The 20,632-nt window shown below is 43.2% G+C and overlaps 1 protein-coding gene across 3 annotated transcripts in view; it reads right to left on the minus strand.

Moving 5' to 3' along the window:
• Positions 1 to 625: 625 nt before the first annotated feature.
• Rgl1 (ral guanine nucleotide dissociation stimulator like 1) overlaps positions 626 to 20,632 on the minus strand; it is a 238,764-nt gene continuing 218,757 nt past the window's right edge. For all 3 annotated transcript variants that reach the window (XM_051185982.1, XM_051185979.1, XM_051185980.1), the window contains 8 exons: positions 19,096 to 19,128; positions 16,304 to 16,425; positions 14,325 to 14,414; positions 10,636 to 10,822; positions 7,343 to 7,597; positions 4,551 to 4,665; positions 2,534 to 2,993; positions 626 to 2,497 (listed from right to left, as the gene is read on the minus strand). In XM_051185982.1, coding sequence (XP_051041939.1) covers positions 2,806 to 2,993; positions 4,551 to 4,665; positions 7,343 to 7,597; positions 10,636 to 10,822; positions 14,325 to 14,414; positions 16,304 to 16,425; positions 19,096 to 19,128 — 990 coding nt within the window. In that variant the 3' untranslated portion in view covers positions 626 to 2,497; positions 2,534 to 2,805. The remainder of the gene's footprint in view (positions 2,498 to 2,533; positions 2,994 to 4,550; positions 4,666 to 7,342; positions 7,598 to 10,635; positions 10,823 to 14,324; positions 14,415 to 16,303; positions 16,426 to 19,095; positions 19,129 to 20,632) is intronic.

Consider the following 20,632-nt stretch of genomic DNA (forward strand, 5'->3'; position numbering starts at 1 on the left):
AGCACAGAGCCTCCCTCGGTCTCATACTGGGTGAAATTTGAAAGTGATTCAGAGAGGCCACCTAAAGACATGATTTCAGGCAAAACTCTCCAAGATTGGTTTCTACATATAGGATGGGGGGGCTTGTTTCTAGAATGTTCTTTGAAAAAGTTGTCACATGGTGCCAGAGATCATGCCACATTATCAATTCCCTTATAAAATACGCACTTGGTTCAATGATGGGACACCTTCTGAGAAGACATCCCATCCCTCGATTCAGGGTTTCCTTGCTATGGAAACCAACGGTTTCACAACTGTCCAGATGGTGGCAGCACTGCATTCAAGAACCACTCTCAGTGAGCTAGCAAGGCCTACATGGAATCCTCAGCCCAGGTTTACAGCCCAGGCAGCCCCACTGCCACTGTGTGCCTGCTAAGCAAAGCAAACTAGTAAAGCGCCATCACTGCCTGGTGTGCCCAGAGCACATCCCTCTTCCCTCTAAGCTGACAACCCTTGCCGGTGGAGGCAATGCTCTGCCACTTGCTGTTCCTCTGCTCTGTCTAACTGATTCAGAGAACGCCTTGGACTGAAAGCTGGCAAACCTGGAGCCCAGAACCCACCCAATTAACACTCCAGATACAAGCCCTTCGGGTCTGGCAGCACATGCCAACCAAGTCCCAAACCAGTTTATTAGTTTAACCAAAAGGTAAACAGATGCTGGAGATGCAGGAAGACGAGCGTGCGAGCAGCTGGAAACAATGTCCAGCTGTTCACCCAGAAGCAAAGTTAAAACAACTAAAGTGGCATTAAATAAATGAGGCCATGTTCTATCCACTTGGGATTTCCATTGTCTTTTTAAAAAAAGGTAAATATATATATATAATTTTTTTACATTGCTGAATATAAATCTAGGCTCTACATATACAGTATAATTACACAGGGTGAGCACATTGGGCATAACATGTATGTCTTATGAGCCTCACCCTAAACCAGGCCAACAACCTTGCATTTACTTTTTGACCTTGACACTGAGAAAGCCAGACTGAGGCTTGGTTTACTTCAGTCTTCCTGATGGCTGTGATCCTTGCCATCTCCCCTCCATACACAGATGCACCAACAAAACAAGGCTCACAAACAAAAAAAAGAAAGGGCCTTCTGACTAGCTGACACCTAGCCGGCTTCCACAGCCCAGTCCAGTCTCGTAGAAGCACCAAGGGAAAGATGATGACTTCTTGCCTCTCTCTTTGGTCCATTGCCACAAATATCTGAGCCTTTCCCGGTGTTTCTTGTTGAATTAATATGGCTATTTACATAACATAAACCCCACACAACCTTTGGGAGCTATGTATAGTACATTGTTAGGAAAAAAATGTTCCCTGTTACAATCCGGACATCATATCCTAGGTTCATTCTCTTTATTTTTGGAATAAAAACTGGTATTTGAGGAAATTTTTCTTCTTAAAAAGGGGGACAACAATCTGAAAGTGCTTCTTATACATGTTAACTCATCACATATGGCTTTTTCATTCAAACCCCCACATAGCTCAGATCAGAAGCAGAAGCATGAGGGTGTTACTATAGACAAAAATGTCACTTAGCAGTGATTCCAGGACAGCAGGTGTGGGGATGAGAAAGGAAGGATGCTATTGTTTCCATCTCGATGGATGCAGCTCTTTGAAAAAGAGCTGAGTCAGGGACAGGTCCTTTCTTTCCCTGTGGCTAGGCAATGCTACCAAAGTAAAGAAGGAAACTAGGTGTTGTTATGAGGAGGGAACATTTTTGAGGGCTCAGAAGTCTTCCACCGGCTTGAAATTTAGTCAATCTCAGTAAAATGTCTACACCTGAGGAACAAATTGCACAAAAGATAGAGGTACAAGGCTCCAGATGGCAAAAGACTCCAGACATACACATTTACATGCGAAAGGCAATCAGAAAGGCAATGACATAGCGGCACTCCAAGACAGAGAAGAGTCCAAATGAGTCACCAGTCTTCTGCACTTTCTTCTCTGGCTGATAAGTTATGGAAGACCATGGCTACTTGTGCAGTTATGATTGTGACGTGTTCTTTAGGAGAGGACGCAGAAGCATAGCAGGGTTTCCAGAAATTGAAACAAGCTTGCGTTGACTCCAGAGGCATTGTGATGGGGACCAGCAAGGCACGAAGGCCTCTGAAGCTCCAGCAGGTGCAGGCAGAGGGCAGAGACCACTGACTCATCCAAACCTTCCCTTGATGGCCTTTCATGCAGCCTGTGGCCAATACAACCTCTGCAGTTTGTTCATCTGGTGGCACATGATTGAGAAAGTAATCCTCTCCCTTTATAAAAATAGAGTTTGGGCTTATAATACTGGCATGAAGAACACTCTGTGTGGTAGATCTGATTCTATTTATTTGGAAGGTATGAGACTAGGTTCTCGGTCCCTTCTATTTCCCTGTAAAAAGTGACCTCATCTTCACAGGCCATTGTGCAAATTGGTTTTTCCATAGTCCAGAACATCCTGTAAAGTTCCTCTTCTATATCTACACACACACACACACACACACACACACACACACACACACACACACACACACACACAAACTAGATATGTGAGTGTATGTACTTTTTAAAACGTGGATCATTTTGTATTTCACTTTCATGTCCAAGAGCATCAGTGAATCATTTCTAATGTCAGATTCACCTCCACTCTCTCTGCATAGTGCTTGGTACACATTTGAACTCAATAAATATCTGTTGGCTTCACCAACGACCCTCAACACTGGCTGCAGTCACCACAGCTGTTCTCACCCTCGCTCTGCCTTTGGCAAGTCAGGATGTACTGTCCCTTTCAGAGGGTGATTTTGCTGTGTCTGTTACTCCAACAGCCCCGCTTAGCTGTCCTGGGCAATGTCAAGCTGGTCCGACTACGCAGCTTCACCTGCTCTTCCACTGAGTTCTTTTTGCGTAAAATGAAGTCAAAGTTCACTTGGCTGTTCATGGCATAAAAGACATTTGCAGAGTCTGGGATCACCAGTTCTGGAAGAGACAAGGAAACAGCAGCTGGTCAGTTTGGATAGCACAGTCCATCACTGACTGGCTGAAGTCCAACCCGCCTGGGCACAAGGCCTGGATGGAGGCCAGGTTACATTCTTTGGATGTAATCTGGACCAGGCAGGGATACTTCCTCATGACTGTTCCCCAAATCTTAAGCCCCACCTGAAACTGAGTGCAAATAAAGTGTCAGAATTCCTCTTGTGAACTTACTATTCAAACACAAAATGTTACAGCTTGATGAAAGCACGCAGGTGGGGACCAAGATGGTTCCAGAGCCAGAGCTGAAAGGAGAAGCCAAGCTTCCCAGCTCCTGCATAATTCTTTTGTTTCTCAGGGAGGGGGGAGCTCCTTGTTTCCCAGCAGCGCCCGCCCTCCATTAAGATGGGATGCCAGTGTGGGTCTGTTGGCCAGCAGGGCTAGTGACGGTCAGCAATGTGCACTGTCATGTCTGCTCTTGGAGTACAGTCTCATTCTGACTGAGCAGGCCTCCACAATGTGAGAGAGGTTATTCACCTGTCTCCATCTCTCCCAAACCCACCAGATGAGCAAACAGATACACAAAGGGTGACTATTTGCCAGAAGAGACCTCTGAAAAGCATTTTTAAAACAATGAGTTCTGGCCTCAAAGGCACATTTCACCAGTTCTTTGGTTAACTGAAGATTGATCAGAAATTTAAGAAACAAACAACAAACCCACAACTCTCTCAAACACTGAAGAAACAGTTAAGAAATTCTGAATGAGTGCTTCCAGGTCTGAGAATCAGTGTCAAGTAAAGAATGCGTGTGTTCACCTGCCCAGACCCAAGTGGTTCCATCTGCTCCCCACTCCTGACACAGAGACTGCTCATGAAAACGAACTTCCAGTGGGGGATACACACTCCTGACACTCACACACTGTCTATGAAAATGCACTTCTTGTGGGGAACACAAATGATGGGCAGAAGGAATTCTGTGTAAAAGCCAGAAACAACAAAGTTTGGAGCAGCTTCAGACACTTGATTCTACAGTAAGGTGGGTGTGGCTTGTCGCCTTTGCATAGTTAAAACAAAAACACCACCAGGGGGCATGAGAGAGGGTCCTGTGGATTAGAGCACTTGCTGTTCAAGCATGAGAGTCTGAGTTTGAATCCAGTGCCCACATAAAAAGCTGTGTGACTGTAACTATACCCTGTCAGGGTAGGAGACAAGATTGCCTGGGCTTGCTGGCTACCAGCCTTGTTCCAGGCTCACTGAGAACAGACCACCCATTGTATTGTCCTGGTCACAAATGCTCGCATACACACACACACACACACACACACACACACACATCATACATGCACACCCGCACTCTCAAACACACATTTACACACTTGTGCATATACCACATCCCTGTGCTGCATACACCACACACATGTAATGTACACATACATGTACATACACATGAGTTCATGCCAATAGGTTCCAATAAAAAGGAAAACATTTCATGACTTTCTGTTCTCAGCAACTAAAGCCAAAATGTGCACACTGCTGGCACCCACCAGGCAGAGAATGTGCTCACCTTTGTCCTCCGAGATGACCTGTACCAGCTCATACTCCTCAGCTGGGTCTGAGTCCAGATTGTGCTTCAGCATTGCTCTCTGGATCACAGCAGGGGTCTTGTCTTGGCTTGTCAACTGCAAAGACAACAAGGCATCAGTGACATGCTTAGCTCATGTTTCCTAAGCTTGCCTTTGCTCTCCTGTGTGGCATATACTTCTCCAGGAAGGATGGAGTAGGTGGCATACGAATGGGACAAGGAACCATGACTACTGAGTGTTAGTACTATTTCCATCTGAGTAGCCAAAAGATGGCAGGCAGGTAATAACAGAGTACACACACACACACACACACACACACACACACACACACACACACACACACACAGAGAGAGAGAGAGAGAGAGAGAGACTGATTTCCTCCAGAGCCTAAGAGCCTCCCTATGACCTGAGCAGCTGGTGTTTCTTATTCAATAAATAGCAATGAGGGCCATGTGTATTTGCCTATTACCAAAACATCTGGCTTATGTGATTACAAGGAAAGAATTGGTACACACAAACTTTTAAAGGAAGAAAATACATATTTTTGATAATATAAAGGAAATTATCCCCAAACAGTAGATTAGTAGTGTAATGTACCTGTGGGGTAAATGTTAGGCAAAGATAGATTTCAGTTTATAAATCAGGCCTTCCTATTTAGGGAGAAAGTCAAGCTAAAAAATAAGGGCAGTGGCCAAAGGCTTTCTTTGGGTGTTTATTACTTTGTAGGACAAAAGCTAGAGAGAAAAACTAATACATACAATTAGCATTACCAACAAGGAAGGCTCCAGGCTTCATCCTGTGCAACATAAAGGGTCCCAGGGAAAGGACAGCAGAGGGGCTCTTCTCCCAAATGCAGTCCCTATCCCAGTAGTAATTCATCTATTTACTGTCCTTGCTCCCAGATGTCTCTTGGATGTACTGTTTTCCCCTGACCAAGCAGAGCACACAGCTATGGGCAGGACATACAGTGTAACTGTTGCGTGCACAAATCTGTATTATGATTTCAAGACAATGTGGTCATGCGGGTGGCCCATTGCTCTCTGGTTGGCAACAATGACTAGAGTGTGCTGAAAATTTGACTACTCCCGAAGACCAGGGCTCCCATGGGGAGCTATTTCTCTAGTGCATTTTGTTAGCTACTCCCTTCTGCAACTTGAACTGGGTCTCATTTCACACTCATTCCCATTCCATGGGGCAGAAAAAGTGTACTATTGGACTACAACACTAGCCCTGCATCTCTGTGTTTCTGATAATCTATTAAATGCCATCTGGATGTCTTAATTTAAGGACCCTGAAACTTTCTCCTCTAGCAGTTCATATCTCACTGGACAGAGTCACCAGCCACCAGGCCACCAGATGGTCCCAAATTCTCCCTCTTCCTTAGAAATCCTCCCTCTTCCGTACCCTCCACAACAGTTGCCAAAAGGCTGATAACGGGATGAATGGGCTCTTACAATAATACCTCTTCCCATATCATCTCCAGCCACAGGATCATCACCCATGCCCTTGTCAAGCCCTGCATGAAAGACAGGAGCAGCTTCCTAGCTTGCTTCCTGCCCACAGTGCTCTCCCACCCACACCTGGTCTAGCAGTAGGCCTCCACAAGGGCAGCTATTCTTCTAATGAACAAATCTGGTGTTTCTTAACACCATCCCTCCAGGGAGTCCTCCTGCCTGTAGAGTTAACACAAAGTCCCCCGAGAAGCCACAAGACCATTTCCAATCTGGTCTGGCTTCTGTTAGAACATTTGGTATAAGATCTCTCTTCTCTCTCTCTCTCTCTCTCTCTCTCTCTCTCTCTCTCTCTCTCTCTCTCTCTTATTGCACATTCTTTAAAGATCAATGAGTCTTATTCATCTTTTCATTCTCCAAGCCCAGGGCAATAACTAGTAACAATACATGCTCAATAATGACCTCATTCAGTGAATGGGCCAGCAAAGGTTTCTCTGGGATGTTAAAAGAAATGACTCTACACCACCTCAGCTTGGAGGCAAACGATGGCAAAGAAAGCAGAAATGGAATTTATTGTAGATTTGGCTTCAGAAGACTCTATTATTTATTTACCTATCATTTATTTATTTATTTTAGTGTATGATACACCTATCAACTAAGGATTTTAATGATCTGATGATCTAACACAAGACCCTACACAGTCAAGGTTATCACAATGAGAGGCCTTGTATGTATTCAAAAAATCTACTATCATCAAAAGTAGCTTTGGAATTTTCTAGTCTAATGTAGGTTCTGTAAGAAGCATATAAAACTCGGTTCCATTCACTTACTTAGTGTAGCTACTTGCTTACCCGAATGGCATTTCTACCTGAGTCTCCCTCGTTAGGAGCCAGGCCTGAGTCAGGCCTGAGAAAGCTTTGTTAGCAGGGACCACGCTGCTGAAAAGGCATGTTATTTTATCCTAAGTCTAAATGTTGGAAGAGTTCCAAGAAGGTATGTGAAGCAGAGGCACCCTCCCTGGACTGTTGGCACATAGTCACCCACAATGATCATCATAGAATGGGACACCAACGTGGATGAATAGGTTTAAATAATTCTTAAGATGACTAAACTATACCCTATACGCACCTCCACCATTAGATAGACATGCCATTAATCTGCACCCAGGAGGATGTTGCTGTTTTTCATGTTGGTTTTGTGTGCACACAGAGACAGGTATGATAAATAGCATGCGTATTCAAGGGTATCAGTCTGCACAGTTGATAGACACAGGGGCATGGGCTCTTCCCATGGAGACCCTCCCAGACAAGATGGCCCCGTACCATGATGCTCTTGTACATGTTGCCATTGTTGTCTTCTATACTGATGCGGATGATGCAGGTGTCTTCATTCTGCTGGTTGTAAACCGGAGGCAGCACTGAGGAGGTAATGGATGTCACAGAGACAGAGCGCTTGTGGATTTTAGGGTTGTTGTTGCAGGTTGGAGGGGAGGACAGGGGGTTGACTAAGGATGACATCCCTGAGGAATTTGTGTCCATGGAATGGATTGAGGAACATGAAGAGGAGGACTCAGAGAGCTGTAAGAGTTAACACAAAGAAAACAGCACCATTAGACTCTGGACCAAGCATGCTTCACAGTTTTCAAGACAGGAGTAAATGTGGAAAGTGATCGACTCCAGTTACTTCCTCCTCAGTATCTCATGGATCTCTCGTATCTGATCACACACACACTTTCAGACCATGTGCTGATGTGGCTGTCAGTGACTCAGTGTGATCTACTTACTCTGAATCTAGGAAAGGCACAGTGGTTCTTTGAGATCCTGTTTTTAGTTGGTCCTATGAAAGTCAACCAGGAGATGGCAGCAGATACCAGCTTATTCAGGCCATATATGCTGGAGAAAGCTTGCAGATGCCAGCTCACTGCTTCACACCACTAACATTTCTCACCTCCAATGAGGCCACGGAGAGCAGTCTGTCCTGACTCTACTTCACATCCAGACTTTGTAGTAGGAGATAAATGTCTTAAGGACTACAGCTTATGTAGTTCTGGAGAGGGGCGTGGGGCGGGGGAGAGTTAGAGATCACATGACTTCTTTCTCAACTAGAGAAGCCCAACGCCCAGAGAGAACACTGTGTCCCAGGTTCCTCCACCCAGTCTCACTGCTACCAGGACCAGCAGCACCCCTTCCCCTTTGCCATGGTGTTCAGTGTGTGTGTGTGTGTGTGTGTGTGTGTGTGTGTGTGTGTGTGTGTGTGTGTGTGTGTGTGTGTGATATTTGCAATGAGTTAAGCCAAATTAAAATAATCCTACAAAATATTCAATACTAACTTCTTTCATGTGTGTCTGCCCTACCACAGAAACAGATTAAGAAACTTAGTTTTCTGACAATGTAGCTGCTAAAAAAGTAGGAACTATGTTATCTTTAATTTCTTGGTGCCTGCTTCCTGCTATGGCGACAATTCCACAACATGGTTGTTCTATTATAGGTAACAAACTGCAGTGCCAACTCCGGTATGAGGTGTCTACAGTGGGGTTGTATGATACAGTTTAGCTATATGTTGCTGCTGTTTGGAATTTTCTCTTCGAGGGCATAATTTTAATAGTATAATTTTGTCTGCAAGTATGTTAACCAAGAAGGCCTGCTTTCCAAATGTTGGTTGAATTTTTTCACTTTCACATTCCTCTTTCTCTTGGGCTTTCCACAGTTTTAAAAACATGTATAATTGAGATGGGAAAGCATTAAGGATGGGGAGGTTACATGAGTTATAAAGAGAATATCAGATGGGCCTTCATATTCCTAGTAAGAATTTAAGTGGTAAGGAGTGAGGATGAAAAACAAATGTTTATAAATAATGACAAGGAGCATGAAGAAAGAGGAACAGAGATTATACTTCGCTTTTAAAGTAACAGACTCACATGGGAGGGAGAGAGACCATGTGGAGGCCACTAGAGAGGAAATCACTACAGGATCCCGGGCTAGGAATGTGCAAGACATCCAGGCCCAGTTAGGCGCCATGCAGAACTGTACTCAAACTACATGTATCCATGTCACATAGTCATCTTTAAGTCTGTAGAAACCTGGCTCTTGGATAGATTCACCTGAACACATATAAATATAACCCATGAAAGAAATTAAGCTGACAAAAAAAAAAACAGAAAGAGCTGTAGAAACAACAGCATCCTCATGATTTCCAGGACACTGTGTGTGTGTGTGTGTGTGTGTGTGTGTGTGTGTGTGTGTGTGTGTGTGTGTGCAAGGCTTTGTTCATGCTAGTTATACACTCTGCCAATGAGCTACATCCTCCGCCCTAATCTCATCTCATGCTCTCTCAAGGCTAAAGCAATCTTATTCGACCTATGTTCCAACAATGGATTCCATCTCCTTCCCAGACAGAGACAGAAACCCCTCAAAGACATGTGGGCAGCACAGCCATGGTCACTTTCCTGTCACATTCACCAGCAGATTATGAGACCCATAAAACATTAGACCCTGTGAAAAAAGCAAGTAAGACCTCATTCTAGATTTTTGAAAATCTATGTGTATTTAAAAAGAAAATCTCTGTGTGTGAGTGAAAGAACTGTAATATGTGTATAGATGTGTGCACATTTATGTGTGTGAGTGCAGGTGTGTGTATGCCAGGGCACACGTGCAAATGTGAGAGGACAACCTCAGGTGTCAGTTCCTGCCTCCTAACTTGTCTGAGACAGGCTGGTCACCATTCTGTACATATAGCAGGCTAGCTGACCTGTGAGCTTCCGAGTGGCCTTCTGTCCCTGTCTCCCATCTTGCTGTAGCAGTGCAGAAATTTTCTCTTATTTGTGCAGCTGTGAGAAATGGATTGGATGAGGGTCCCACTATCGGAGCTTACAGCTTGTTATCATCTATTTCCGCTGTGGCAGACTGTATCATCATTATCAACTCCTCACCCTGCTGCAAACTGCGCCCTTTGCCCTGGGATTTGTTTCACTACGGTTCCTCCCACTGAAGTCGGATTGTATCACCCTGCTTCAGTTATTTATACTGGATTTGACCACATGACTGCTTTAAGCAATGGAATGTTGGTAGGTATGACCAAGGAAAGGATCTCTGCGTGCGCTTAAAAGAGGGGGGCTTCTGCCTTTCTTCTTCATACATTTCAGCATGCTAAGAGAATGTTCTGGTAAGCCCCACTACTCCAAATAAATGACAGGTAAGCAAGCAGACCTGGTTTAAAACTTGTATAGGGCAAAGCCTGACCCAAAGTAGCCAGGCCCTGAGAAACATGGCAGTTGTTCTAAGTCCCTGAGTTTTAGAATCTTTTCCTATGTGGCATGAGTGTGGTACGTGTGGCTAAGATAGCATGTGACACCAAAAAGCTGGCATATCTCCATTTCTTATGTTTTATTCCTCCTCAAGCATTCCTGATTCTCTTGATCCCATACTTATTTTACAGGTCATAACCCTTTGGTTATGACATGGGCGTAAAAATGTTTCAAGGCACTTTGCAGCTGTTTCTCAAGGACTGGGTCCCCAGAAGAGACTCTGACAACTGTGACACCTATGGCGTTCTTCATGTGACAGCAGCATGCTGGGGGCTGCAATGGGAGTGAGAATTGTGGAAAGGGTTAGGGTACCTTCTTTTGAGGCTCATCTGGTGTGTCCATGGGTGTGATGGAGCCATCCTCGGCCTCTGAGTGGTTTGACTCACAGGATGACACGCTGACTGAGTCCATGCTCTCACCAGAGCTCCCGCTGGCCGTGGACTTGGGCTGCTCTTTGGTGGGAGTGTTCCCAGTGATGATGTCGGACCCCAGAAACAGTCTTTAGAAACCAGAATGTCAAACATGTGGGCTGTTAAACACTTAGAACCAATGACTGAGCAAACATATGTGCCGATTAAGCCCTCAGAATTTTCTCAATCATATATGTTCTGCGCTATGTGTTTTAAGAAAACAAATGCTATAATGTTTCTAACAAATAGTAGTAACTGTCTTGTCCCAGGAGATTATGTCCAACCCCAAGCAACACATTGATTGTTTAACTGGTACAGCCTTTCCAAGTCACTGGTCCTCCATCTTTTAGCAGTCTATGGATCGCTGTGACAGGGTCAGAATACCAGCACTCCACCCCTTATTGTTTCCTACCCTAAAATGAACTTGGAACTTCCTGCAGCTGGAAGAGGCGCATGTGCTCTGGATAAGAAACCAAGGAAGAACACTTCTGCTTTGAGTCATCTGGAGAACTACAATGACCCAAACCCCTTCTCCATAAAATGATTATGCAAGAAATATTAAAACTTCTTTTCAGCTGAACTGGCGAGATGTAAGGGAAATCCCTACAAGACTTAAGAAAAAAAGAGAACTGAAAATCGGAAGCTGGTGGGCTATTTCTGCAGCTGCTGTCTCTGGGAAATGGGAGGTATGAATGTTGGCAAAAATCGTCCTTTAAAAAATTAACACACTTTAATTATACATAATAATGGGGTTCCATTAAATATTTCCACGCATATGTACAGTGCAAACTACCACACAGACTTAACATGTACACAATGCTGTGAAATAAGGGTTCTATTTATGAAAGTAAGGATGCTAGAAACCAATCTCCTATATAAAGCAGGCACTCAAAGGGCTTTCCCCCTCAGTAAAGAGATGGGCTAGAAAAACATCTTGCCACAGACACAGGAGACAACAGGAAAGCCTGTCTGTCCTGGCGCCTGAATCTGTATGGAAGGAATAATGTCTCCACACATGTGTGAACCTGGCCTGTGCTTCACTCTGATTTGCTACCTATGCGGTCTACATGTTAGGAAGCCTCAGGCCATCACTGGGAATGATGGATGGATGGATGGATGGATGGATGGATGGATGGATGGATGGATGGATAGAATGAATCTGTTTTTCAGGAAGACTACAACTGTTACTCAAGCTGCAAACAATTCCTTTATAAACAATTCTTTACAAAGAACCATTCCACTCAAAGAAAATTAACAAACATAATGGGAAGGAGACACTGACTTCTGAGAATTTTTGATATGGAACAGTCAGAGAGAAAGTATCATCCATTCATTCACTTGACAAATATTTGCATGTCCACCACAGGCTCAGTTTTATAAGTATATTTTAAAATATTAAAGAAATTAGAAAAATTTAAATCTGTTCAGAGCAAGGCCACTCCAACAAAGAGAGAGAGAGAGAGAGAGAGAGAGAGAGAGAGAGAGAGAATTTGAAAAATTATCATATCTAAGTGAGATGAAGGATTTAAATTAAAAAGTCAGTAGGGTTAAAATAACTAAACTCAGTAGGGTTAAAATAACTGTTAAAGAAAACAATCAAAACAACCATGAAAAAAAAAATCATGAGTAGATTTGGAAAAAAAGATCCTCAGAAATCAGAATGGAGAAAGGAAGATATGGAAGCAGAGGTTAACAAAGCAGAGGAAAACAAAGTCTTGCACAAGTGTAAGAGCTGTGCCACGAGACGAAGAGATGACAAAGGAAATGTAGGAAGATACAATGGCTGAGAAGATTCCACAACTGGTGAGCCACAAAAATCCACTGATCCAATCCACCGATTACCACAAGTGATAGTCAAGATGTCTACGTGACAGTTGATGGGCTGATGTGCGTCACGGTGAACTACTTGGCCTGGGAAAACTGGCCAATATTCCCTAAGGGCTATTCATGCTTGCCCCTGGCCAGTGCAGGCAACATCACCAAAAAGATCACTCAGGTTTATACATTAATGCATCTGCATGAGGGGGAAAATTCCTAGAATTAAAATCTAGAGCTCAACTTTACAGAGAGGAGTAGATTCTCAAGCTCTTTCTACAGAAACTGGTCCAATCAAAGCCTAGGGTCTAATGAACAATAATTTTATTCCTCCCCTTTCCCTCCTTTGTTCTCCTTGGTTAACTTGTCTATCTCTGTCTTCCTTCAGAATGTAATTTCATAGGTCACCACAGGTAAAATGTCTATAAACGCAACTCTGAGCCGAATCTTAGGTATACATCCAGGTCCTCCCATTACAAGCACATGATGTGCCTTTTCCATATTTCAGTTTTCTGTTCTATGTGATTGGAGTTCATTATAGAACCTGTTCCCCAGATCATGTTGTAGATTTTATAAACACATGTATTCGGCTCCTTTTAGCTATTCTAAACACACTCACTATTCACTTACTGTGTATGTGGCAGCGTTTAGACTCTGCAAACAGAGCAACAAATAAAAAGAAGGCTTACCCTCAGGGAGCTTAAATTCTATACAGACACATACAGTATACAGTATGTTAGACGAAGGTAAATGTGACAGAAAAAACAAAGATGGAAGACCACCAAGGAGGGCGCCAAGGACAGGTAATGTGAAAGGGTTATAGGTGTCAGCAAGCTTATTAAAGGGACATTTCTACAAACACCTAAAGGAAGAAAGAAAGTGAGCCAGGTACTCTTTGGGAGAGGAGTTAGTAAAACAAAGGCAACTCAGAATGACTGTGCCTAGTGTGTGCAGGGAGGTCTTGAGGTGGCTGAAGTACAAAGGGTAGAGTGAACAGGGAAAGATGAGGACAGACAGATGGAGACAGGCTGATGCTGATGCTGAGGGTCAATGGGGTCCTGCAGATACTCTAAGATCTCTGGATGCTATCCAGATGGAGTGAAGTCTCACAAAGTTGACCACAGATGGCCTCTTCATCTACTATACCTGATGGACAATGTTTCTATTACAATACTGCTTACTCTAAACTGTAAAAAGTCAGCATGAATGAGGATGACCAAAGAGACAACACTGTGGGAAAGTTACTCTTAGGAGATAACCATTCTTGCCAACATCCAGGAAAAGGGACCATTTCAAGCCATGGGAAGGGCTAGTGTGATGGAAACAGCCTGGTGTGTTCAAAGGATGGCTAGAAGGCTGGTGTGGTGGACCTTAGTGAACCAAGCCAAGTGTTTTAAGAGAGGGAAAGTTGGGAGTCATCACATAAGGCCTAGTAAACTAGGACCAAGAGTTGAGACTTCATTTCAAAATATAACCATTGGATGTTTTTAAAAAAGCTACGCCATCTGCTGTTCAAGCTATTTAGTAAAGAATGAACTGATGGGGCAAGTGGACAGCCAGATGATGGCAAAAATGCTGATGGGGTGGTCCAGGTATGAGCCAATGGTGGTTCATACTGGGGGAAGGAGAGAGGGATGCATGGATGCAATGGACCTTTTGATCGTGACAAGAAATATACTCTTTAAGTGAACATTCTGCTGCTGAATGTATTTCCTCTCCCCACTCTGACAGGACCCTCTCAGGGCCAAGACCCATGGGGGCGGGGGAACCACTCACAGGCTCAGCCTCTTCACCATGCTCTTCCGAGGTTTGGGGGAGGTGGTGCTGGCATCAGCAGCTGCTTCAATCTCGCAGGAGAGGGCATAGCTGGGAAAGGCAGGGGAGGTCTGAGGTCAGTGTTTAAGCACAGAACAGATTCCAGACTCATGTGACTTGCTGGAATCCTGGATTTAGAGGAAGGCTCTGAATATTCAAAGTAAAGCTGTAGGCTGTGGTGTTCTAGCAGGAGTGTCAGAGGGTGCTGGCTTATGGCCCCATTTGATAAATGTACACTGCATGTCTGCCCTCCTCCCCTCCTCCTTTCACATGCAGATGGACAGACCCTGTCCTGATCTGCAGGATTCGATACAAGGGCATGTGACACTAGCAGCATCAGAAGCTGTCTGCAGCCTGACCCTTGATCACCCTCATCCCATCGCAAGGCCAGAGGAGGAATCCTCCTCCCCAACGAGCCCCACCACCATTCCTTTTCTGCTTCCTCCTTCCAGTGAGTTTGTGTGTAGATGCACATATGTGCACATGCATGCATTTTTATGGTAGGAACAGGAAAGAAGGCATTTTTGTAAAATACCTAACCAACGGTGAATAGACAAAAGCAATTATATTATTTATAAAGACATATAACTATAACTTTATCTTTAATTGCCAAAACTTTCTCAATTAAAAGTCCCCGGGCTGCAGACATGGGTATGCCAGGCACGCAGTAACTGATGAGAGGAGAAGAGGAGTTTCTGACTGGAAGTGCTTCCTGTGAAAGCTTGTAGCTGTAACTAGCCCAGGTACACAGTGAGGAGGTGGTGGGTCATGATGCCCATCGTCATGCCACCTGAAAGGTGAGGTGGTAATCAGGCAGGCTACCATATCCAGTCACAGTACCCTTCAAATACTTATTGTGCTATCAATGCTATTCTTCCTTATGATAAATCTTCAAAGAAAATCTCAGGTCTAACTCAGCGATCAGTAAACTTTCTCTGAATCAGACCAGATAGTATTTTAGGATGCAGGCCGTATGGTCTGTCTTTAATGCATGAGAACAACCATAGATTAGATAAGATGTAAATGAATGGGCTATAATCCGTTAACGAGTTATTTATAGATTCTGAAATTTGAATTTCAAATAACTATCTCATGCCATATTATTCTTCTTTTACTTAAAATGTGAAAAAAGGCAGCTGGCCACATATGGCCTGCAGGCTACTGACAACCACCAGACTAGAGGGAAGGTCTTAACCCACAGACCCAGTATCCAAAGCACTAGCTAGACTCAATGCACCTTTCCATGCACACCAGACAGTGTTTTGAAATCCATGCCCTGTGCCTCACCCACACCAGAAACACCACTGCCCTCCAAACACCAAGCTTGCCATGACACCAGGCCTTTGCTCATGTTCCTGTCTTTCTCTGTCTGGAATGTTCTTCTCTGGCACTTCTGGTAAAATCTCTCTTTACAGCCCGGCCTACTTAGTAATATCTGTAAATTATCTCTATCCGACATCAGTCCTCAGCCAATGAACTGCTCCTGCCCACAGGTTCCACAGAACTTCAGTTACTCTCTATTTCAGTTTCTCATGGGCTCTTCTTCCTCTTCCTCTTCCTCTCCCCCTGTCTCTCCCTGAAAGCTAACACCATGAACTCTGTGACACAGCAGTGGTAGTGCTGATAACAAAATGGTTAGCATTCTAATAGTGCTTCCCAGAATATGATTTTATGTTTAAAACAGTTTACAAACAGGCATCCTGAAGATGAGGAAGAATAAAGGAATTGTTCAAGTTTACAAAGATGAGTCACAGGGCAAGACTTAAAAGGCCATTCACTGGCTCTGCCTGCTTAGCTTCCCTCGGGAAACCAAGGACCTCGGACCCTAGCACGGCCAACCAAGAACCATTGAAGAGATGGCCAAACAAGTTTTTGGCCACTGCTGGTCTCTTGCCAGCACCACAGTTCCTCCCTGACAGGCGATAGACGGCTCAGTCTACCTCTCCTCCTCTGTTAGAAGCTGCTGCCTCTGGAACCACTGGATGAACTTCTGGTCTGGGGTCATGCAATAGCTGTTGCAAGCAGACTGTAGGAGCTTTATCTGGGCGATCACTTCAAATTCCTAAAGGAGAGAGAAAATCAAAAGGAGATTGAATAATAAGATGCAACAAATATAAGTCTATTTAACATGGAGCTGTAACACTCTAGGGGTAAAAATATGGAGAAAACCATTGTAGAGGGAGGACTCTGACATTCTGAGGCTGTAGACAGTAAATGAATAAACCTTAAAAGCTCTAAATTAGGGGTGGCGGTAGAGTTCGGTGGTAGAGTGTTTGCCTGGCATATACAACACCCTGGGTTCAATCCCTAGTATCACAAACAAAGATAAATTTAAAAATACACACACACACACACACATATACATACATATATACATATATATACATATACAAATACATATACATACACATACACACACACACACACACACACACACACACACACATATATATATATATATATATATATATATATATATATTCAAACTCCTTAAGGCCTTGTATGCTTCTGCTCTCTTCTCCTTGAAAAATCAAAACAAAACTTATAACTAAAACAACCATCAAAAGAAGTCCAATTCAATTTATAAGAACACCTTTTCCTTCCTATTTCCATTCTTGGGATTTTTTTTCTTTTAAGACTGAGGAAATATATGAAGAGATTTTACTCCTATTTCTTTTAGGAAAAGAAAGTGAGTACAATCCTTTCTCCTCAATAAATACACACTGGTGAGGTTGACCATCTAAACAGTACAGGTCTCATAGAGCTTAATGTTTAGGTTTCCCAAATCCTTGGGTTTTTACTACTCTAGTAAATCATTTGGCTGACCTTCTAAAGTGCACAAGAGAACAAGAGAAGCAAGTACATGATTATGTCCAAAATTATTTATATCTCTTCACATGCTTCAAGGTCCCCTTCTTAATGTCAGCCATCAGGACAAACTGAAGCTTTAGATTTCATACTCAGACTTTGCAAATGTTTAACTTCTTAGTCTTAAAAGGCAAAAAGAGTCATTTACAGGTTTATGCTGAGTTAAGGGCCCAGCACGGGCCATTGTGGAGGCGTAACAGGCCATGACAGAGGCAACTGAATGGCTGGTGGAGTCTTTGGATCTCAGCCTTCAAATCAGTGGTCTTCTCCCTAACCCAGTGCTGTCATGGGGTATTTATACCACCATGCCATACAAGGCTCAGTGGTCAAGGGACAGAAAGCTCTAGTCAGTCCATGTTGGCATCTTGTTGCTGAGGAGGCTAGCCTGACTAGCTGCTCTGCCCCATGTTCCCATCAAGCCCCAGGTTCTTTGCTCCTGCACTGTTCTCTGGCCTCAAGCTCAGACCAGACTCTGCCCCATCCACGCTTCTCTAAAACCCTCCACCTCTGCTTTGAGCTTGGATGAAGACGAATTATGGCTGCCTGCTCATCTGCCTGTCTCTGTCCTGGACTGTGGACTTCATGAGGGGAGGGAGCTCTGGTTTCCCATGGCAGAAGTTTCCAAACTCCCTGTTAGACACAACCAGTGCTGGGAGAATGAAAGGATGGAGACACGAATGAAAGGCAGGGAGGCACTTCAGGGTGGCTACTTCCACCCACTTTCCTTTCACACACTCCAACATCTCTCTCACGTCCATCTGACACAAAAATTATCACACAATTTGCACTTTAAAAAACAGTGCAGAACTATTCTACCCATAGAAAGATTCAAGTACAATATAGAACATCCTTCCTAAACTGACAGGAAAGATAAAAGATTACCACCTACATCTAATGGGGAAGACTGATGATGTCTTTTCCACACCCATACAGACCCACAGGAGTAACCATCTTAATGTCATTCACTCTTAGAAACTTATTTCCTTAATAGATGAACTTGGTTTTTATTCAGTGGTGCATGCCTTTAATCCCAGTACTTGAGAAGCAGAGGCAGGCAGATCTCTGTGAATTCAAGGCCAGCCTGGTCTACAGAGCTAGTTTCAGGACATTCAAGGCTACACAGAGAAACCCTGTCTCAAAAACCAAAACCAACCAAACAAACAAACAAACAAAAAGCATATATTCAAGGTATGAACATGATATTTTAGAATAGGTATTTGCTATGGAATGACTAAATCAAGCTAACTACCATATTAAGTGTTTCACATATTTCTTTGTAGGAGAATATTCAAAATCTATTCTCAGTAATAATTTTCACATGCATAATACATTATTACTAACTATAGAGTAAACCCATTTTTCTAAAAGTAACTGTAAAGAAGGAGAGGAGGCGGAGGTAAGGAAAGAAATCTCTCAATCTCTCTCTCTCTCCTCTTCCTCTCTCTCTCTCTGTCTCTGCCTCTCCCTCTCCTTCTCTCTCTCCCTCTCTGTCTAAGGATCAAATGCAAAACTTTATGCGTGCTAGGCCAAGTGCTCTCCCATTGGGCTATACACCCAACTCTACACTACCTTTAATTTATTATTGAGCCACAGGAAAAAATCTGAACTCCACTCATTACCAGCTGACTCTGGGCCAGCTTCTCAATCTCTTCCATCCTCTCCTTTAACTGAAGATGAGGGGAAAGACCTTACAGGGTTTCATGGAGTGACTATGAGAAAATGCCAAACATAATTCATATTTAAAATGTTCTATGAATATAACTTTCTGCCTCTTCAAAAACAAAAGAAAAAAATTTGTGTCCACTTTTCAGGTTTTCATGCCCATCAAACAAAATGGCAAAAGGTAGGCAAGAGTTCTACTTACCCTTCTTCTTTTCTCAAAGTTGATCAGTCCACCCTGAAAGAAATGTTTAAAAGAATGTAACCAAGAAAACTGCAGAGCCCTGTGCTGCTGTGGGTCACACTAAATACGTTGAAGGGATGAGAATTGTATTATTTATGATCTTATTAACATAATCACTACAGAGGAAGATAGCCATCTTTTTCTTGAAGAAAAGTGTTCATTTATGACAGAGCAGAGTAGGCAACCATCTCTTAAAATCTGAAACCAACTACAAGAGCACTATAAGGCAATGCGAGTCAGAATCCAACATATTTGTCAAGCTAGTGAAGAACAAAAGCCCACTACACTCGGCCCATTGACCTAATACACCAAAAATAGATGCTACTGACTTTTGCTGGAAACCAATGTTTATCATAAGGGAAGTGACTTCCCCACAGCATCATGAGAATTTGGAAATTAACTTTCAATTCTTCATCCCCAGCATCCCTATCCTCAGTAGGTAACATTTAACTTCTCAGTATTTGCCCACTCCATGCAGCTTCTCAGCTCAGGGTGTTTCCTGAAATAAGCTGAGGCAGAGGACAGGAAGACACACAAGCTCAGAAAATGCAAAATGGATGAGCATGCCTACACCACTTAAAGAACCCTTGGAAATATGTAAAACAGTGATGGGAGATGTCATTCTGTAAATATGTTTCTCTTATTGGTTAATGAATAAAGCACTGTTGGCCAATAGGAAGGCAAGATAGGCGGAACTAGGAGACAAGGAGGACTCTGGGAGATGTAGTAGGAAATTAATTTAAGATGTAGAGATTAGAGAGAAGAGGTCCAGACCCTCTCTTCAGTAAGATAAGACAACATGGAAACACTTAGATTAATAGAAATGAGTTAATATTTAAGACAGAGTTAGCCAATAAAAAACACTAGTAACTGTATCTAATACAGAGTCTCTATGTGTTATTTGGGGTTGGTGGGGCTATGGGACCAGGCTGGGGGGGGGGGCGAACTACTCGTAACAAATCAGTGCCTACAATGTGGGGCCCGAAAACTTCCACTTAAAACTTAACAAAAGCTTAAAAAAGGATTTTAAAAACAAAAACAAAACAAACAAGAAACAGAGACAAGCAAGGCTTCTAGCTTCCCTTTCTAGCTGCAATATATGGGAAGCAGGTTGCACAGGAGACCTTGATGTGTACATATACAGCTGCTTTTGTTTTGTAGCGTTCTGTGTTGTGTTTTGTCTGTGATTTGTTTATGTTTGTTTGGCATTGCTAGGAACTGACCCAGGATGTGAAAGGCAAATGCTCTGAGTTAGAAGCTGAGCCCTACAAATAATCTTTAAATCTCATTTCAAATGTCAAATCCTTTTCTGCCTAACATTTTATTACTACTACTCGCAGGCTGCTTGTTTGGGTAGAATGTACCTGTCTTCACTGCAAAAGAAAGACAGCAGGTGGATTCAAGTGTGTACTTGAAATCAGATGGCAGTGACACAGTAATTACAAAGGAATGAGGAGGACTTTCTTGAAATTCACTAGTCTGGCTCACTCTTTACTCT

This window comes from Phodopus roborovskii, unplaced genomic scaffold (genome assembly GCF_943737965.1).
Source record: "Phodopus roborovskii unplaced genomic scaffold, PHOROB, whole genome shotgun sequence".
Taxonomy (NCBI): domain Eukaryota; kingdom Metazoa; phylum Chordata; class Mammalia; order Rodentia; family Cricetidae; genus Phodopus; species Phodopus roborovskii.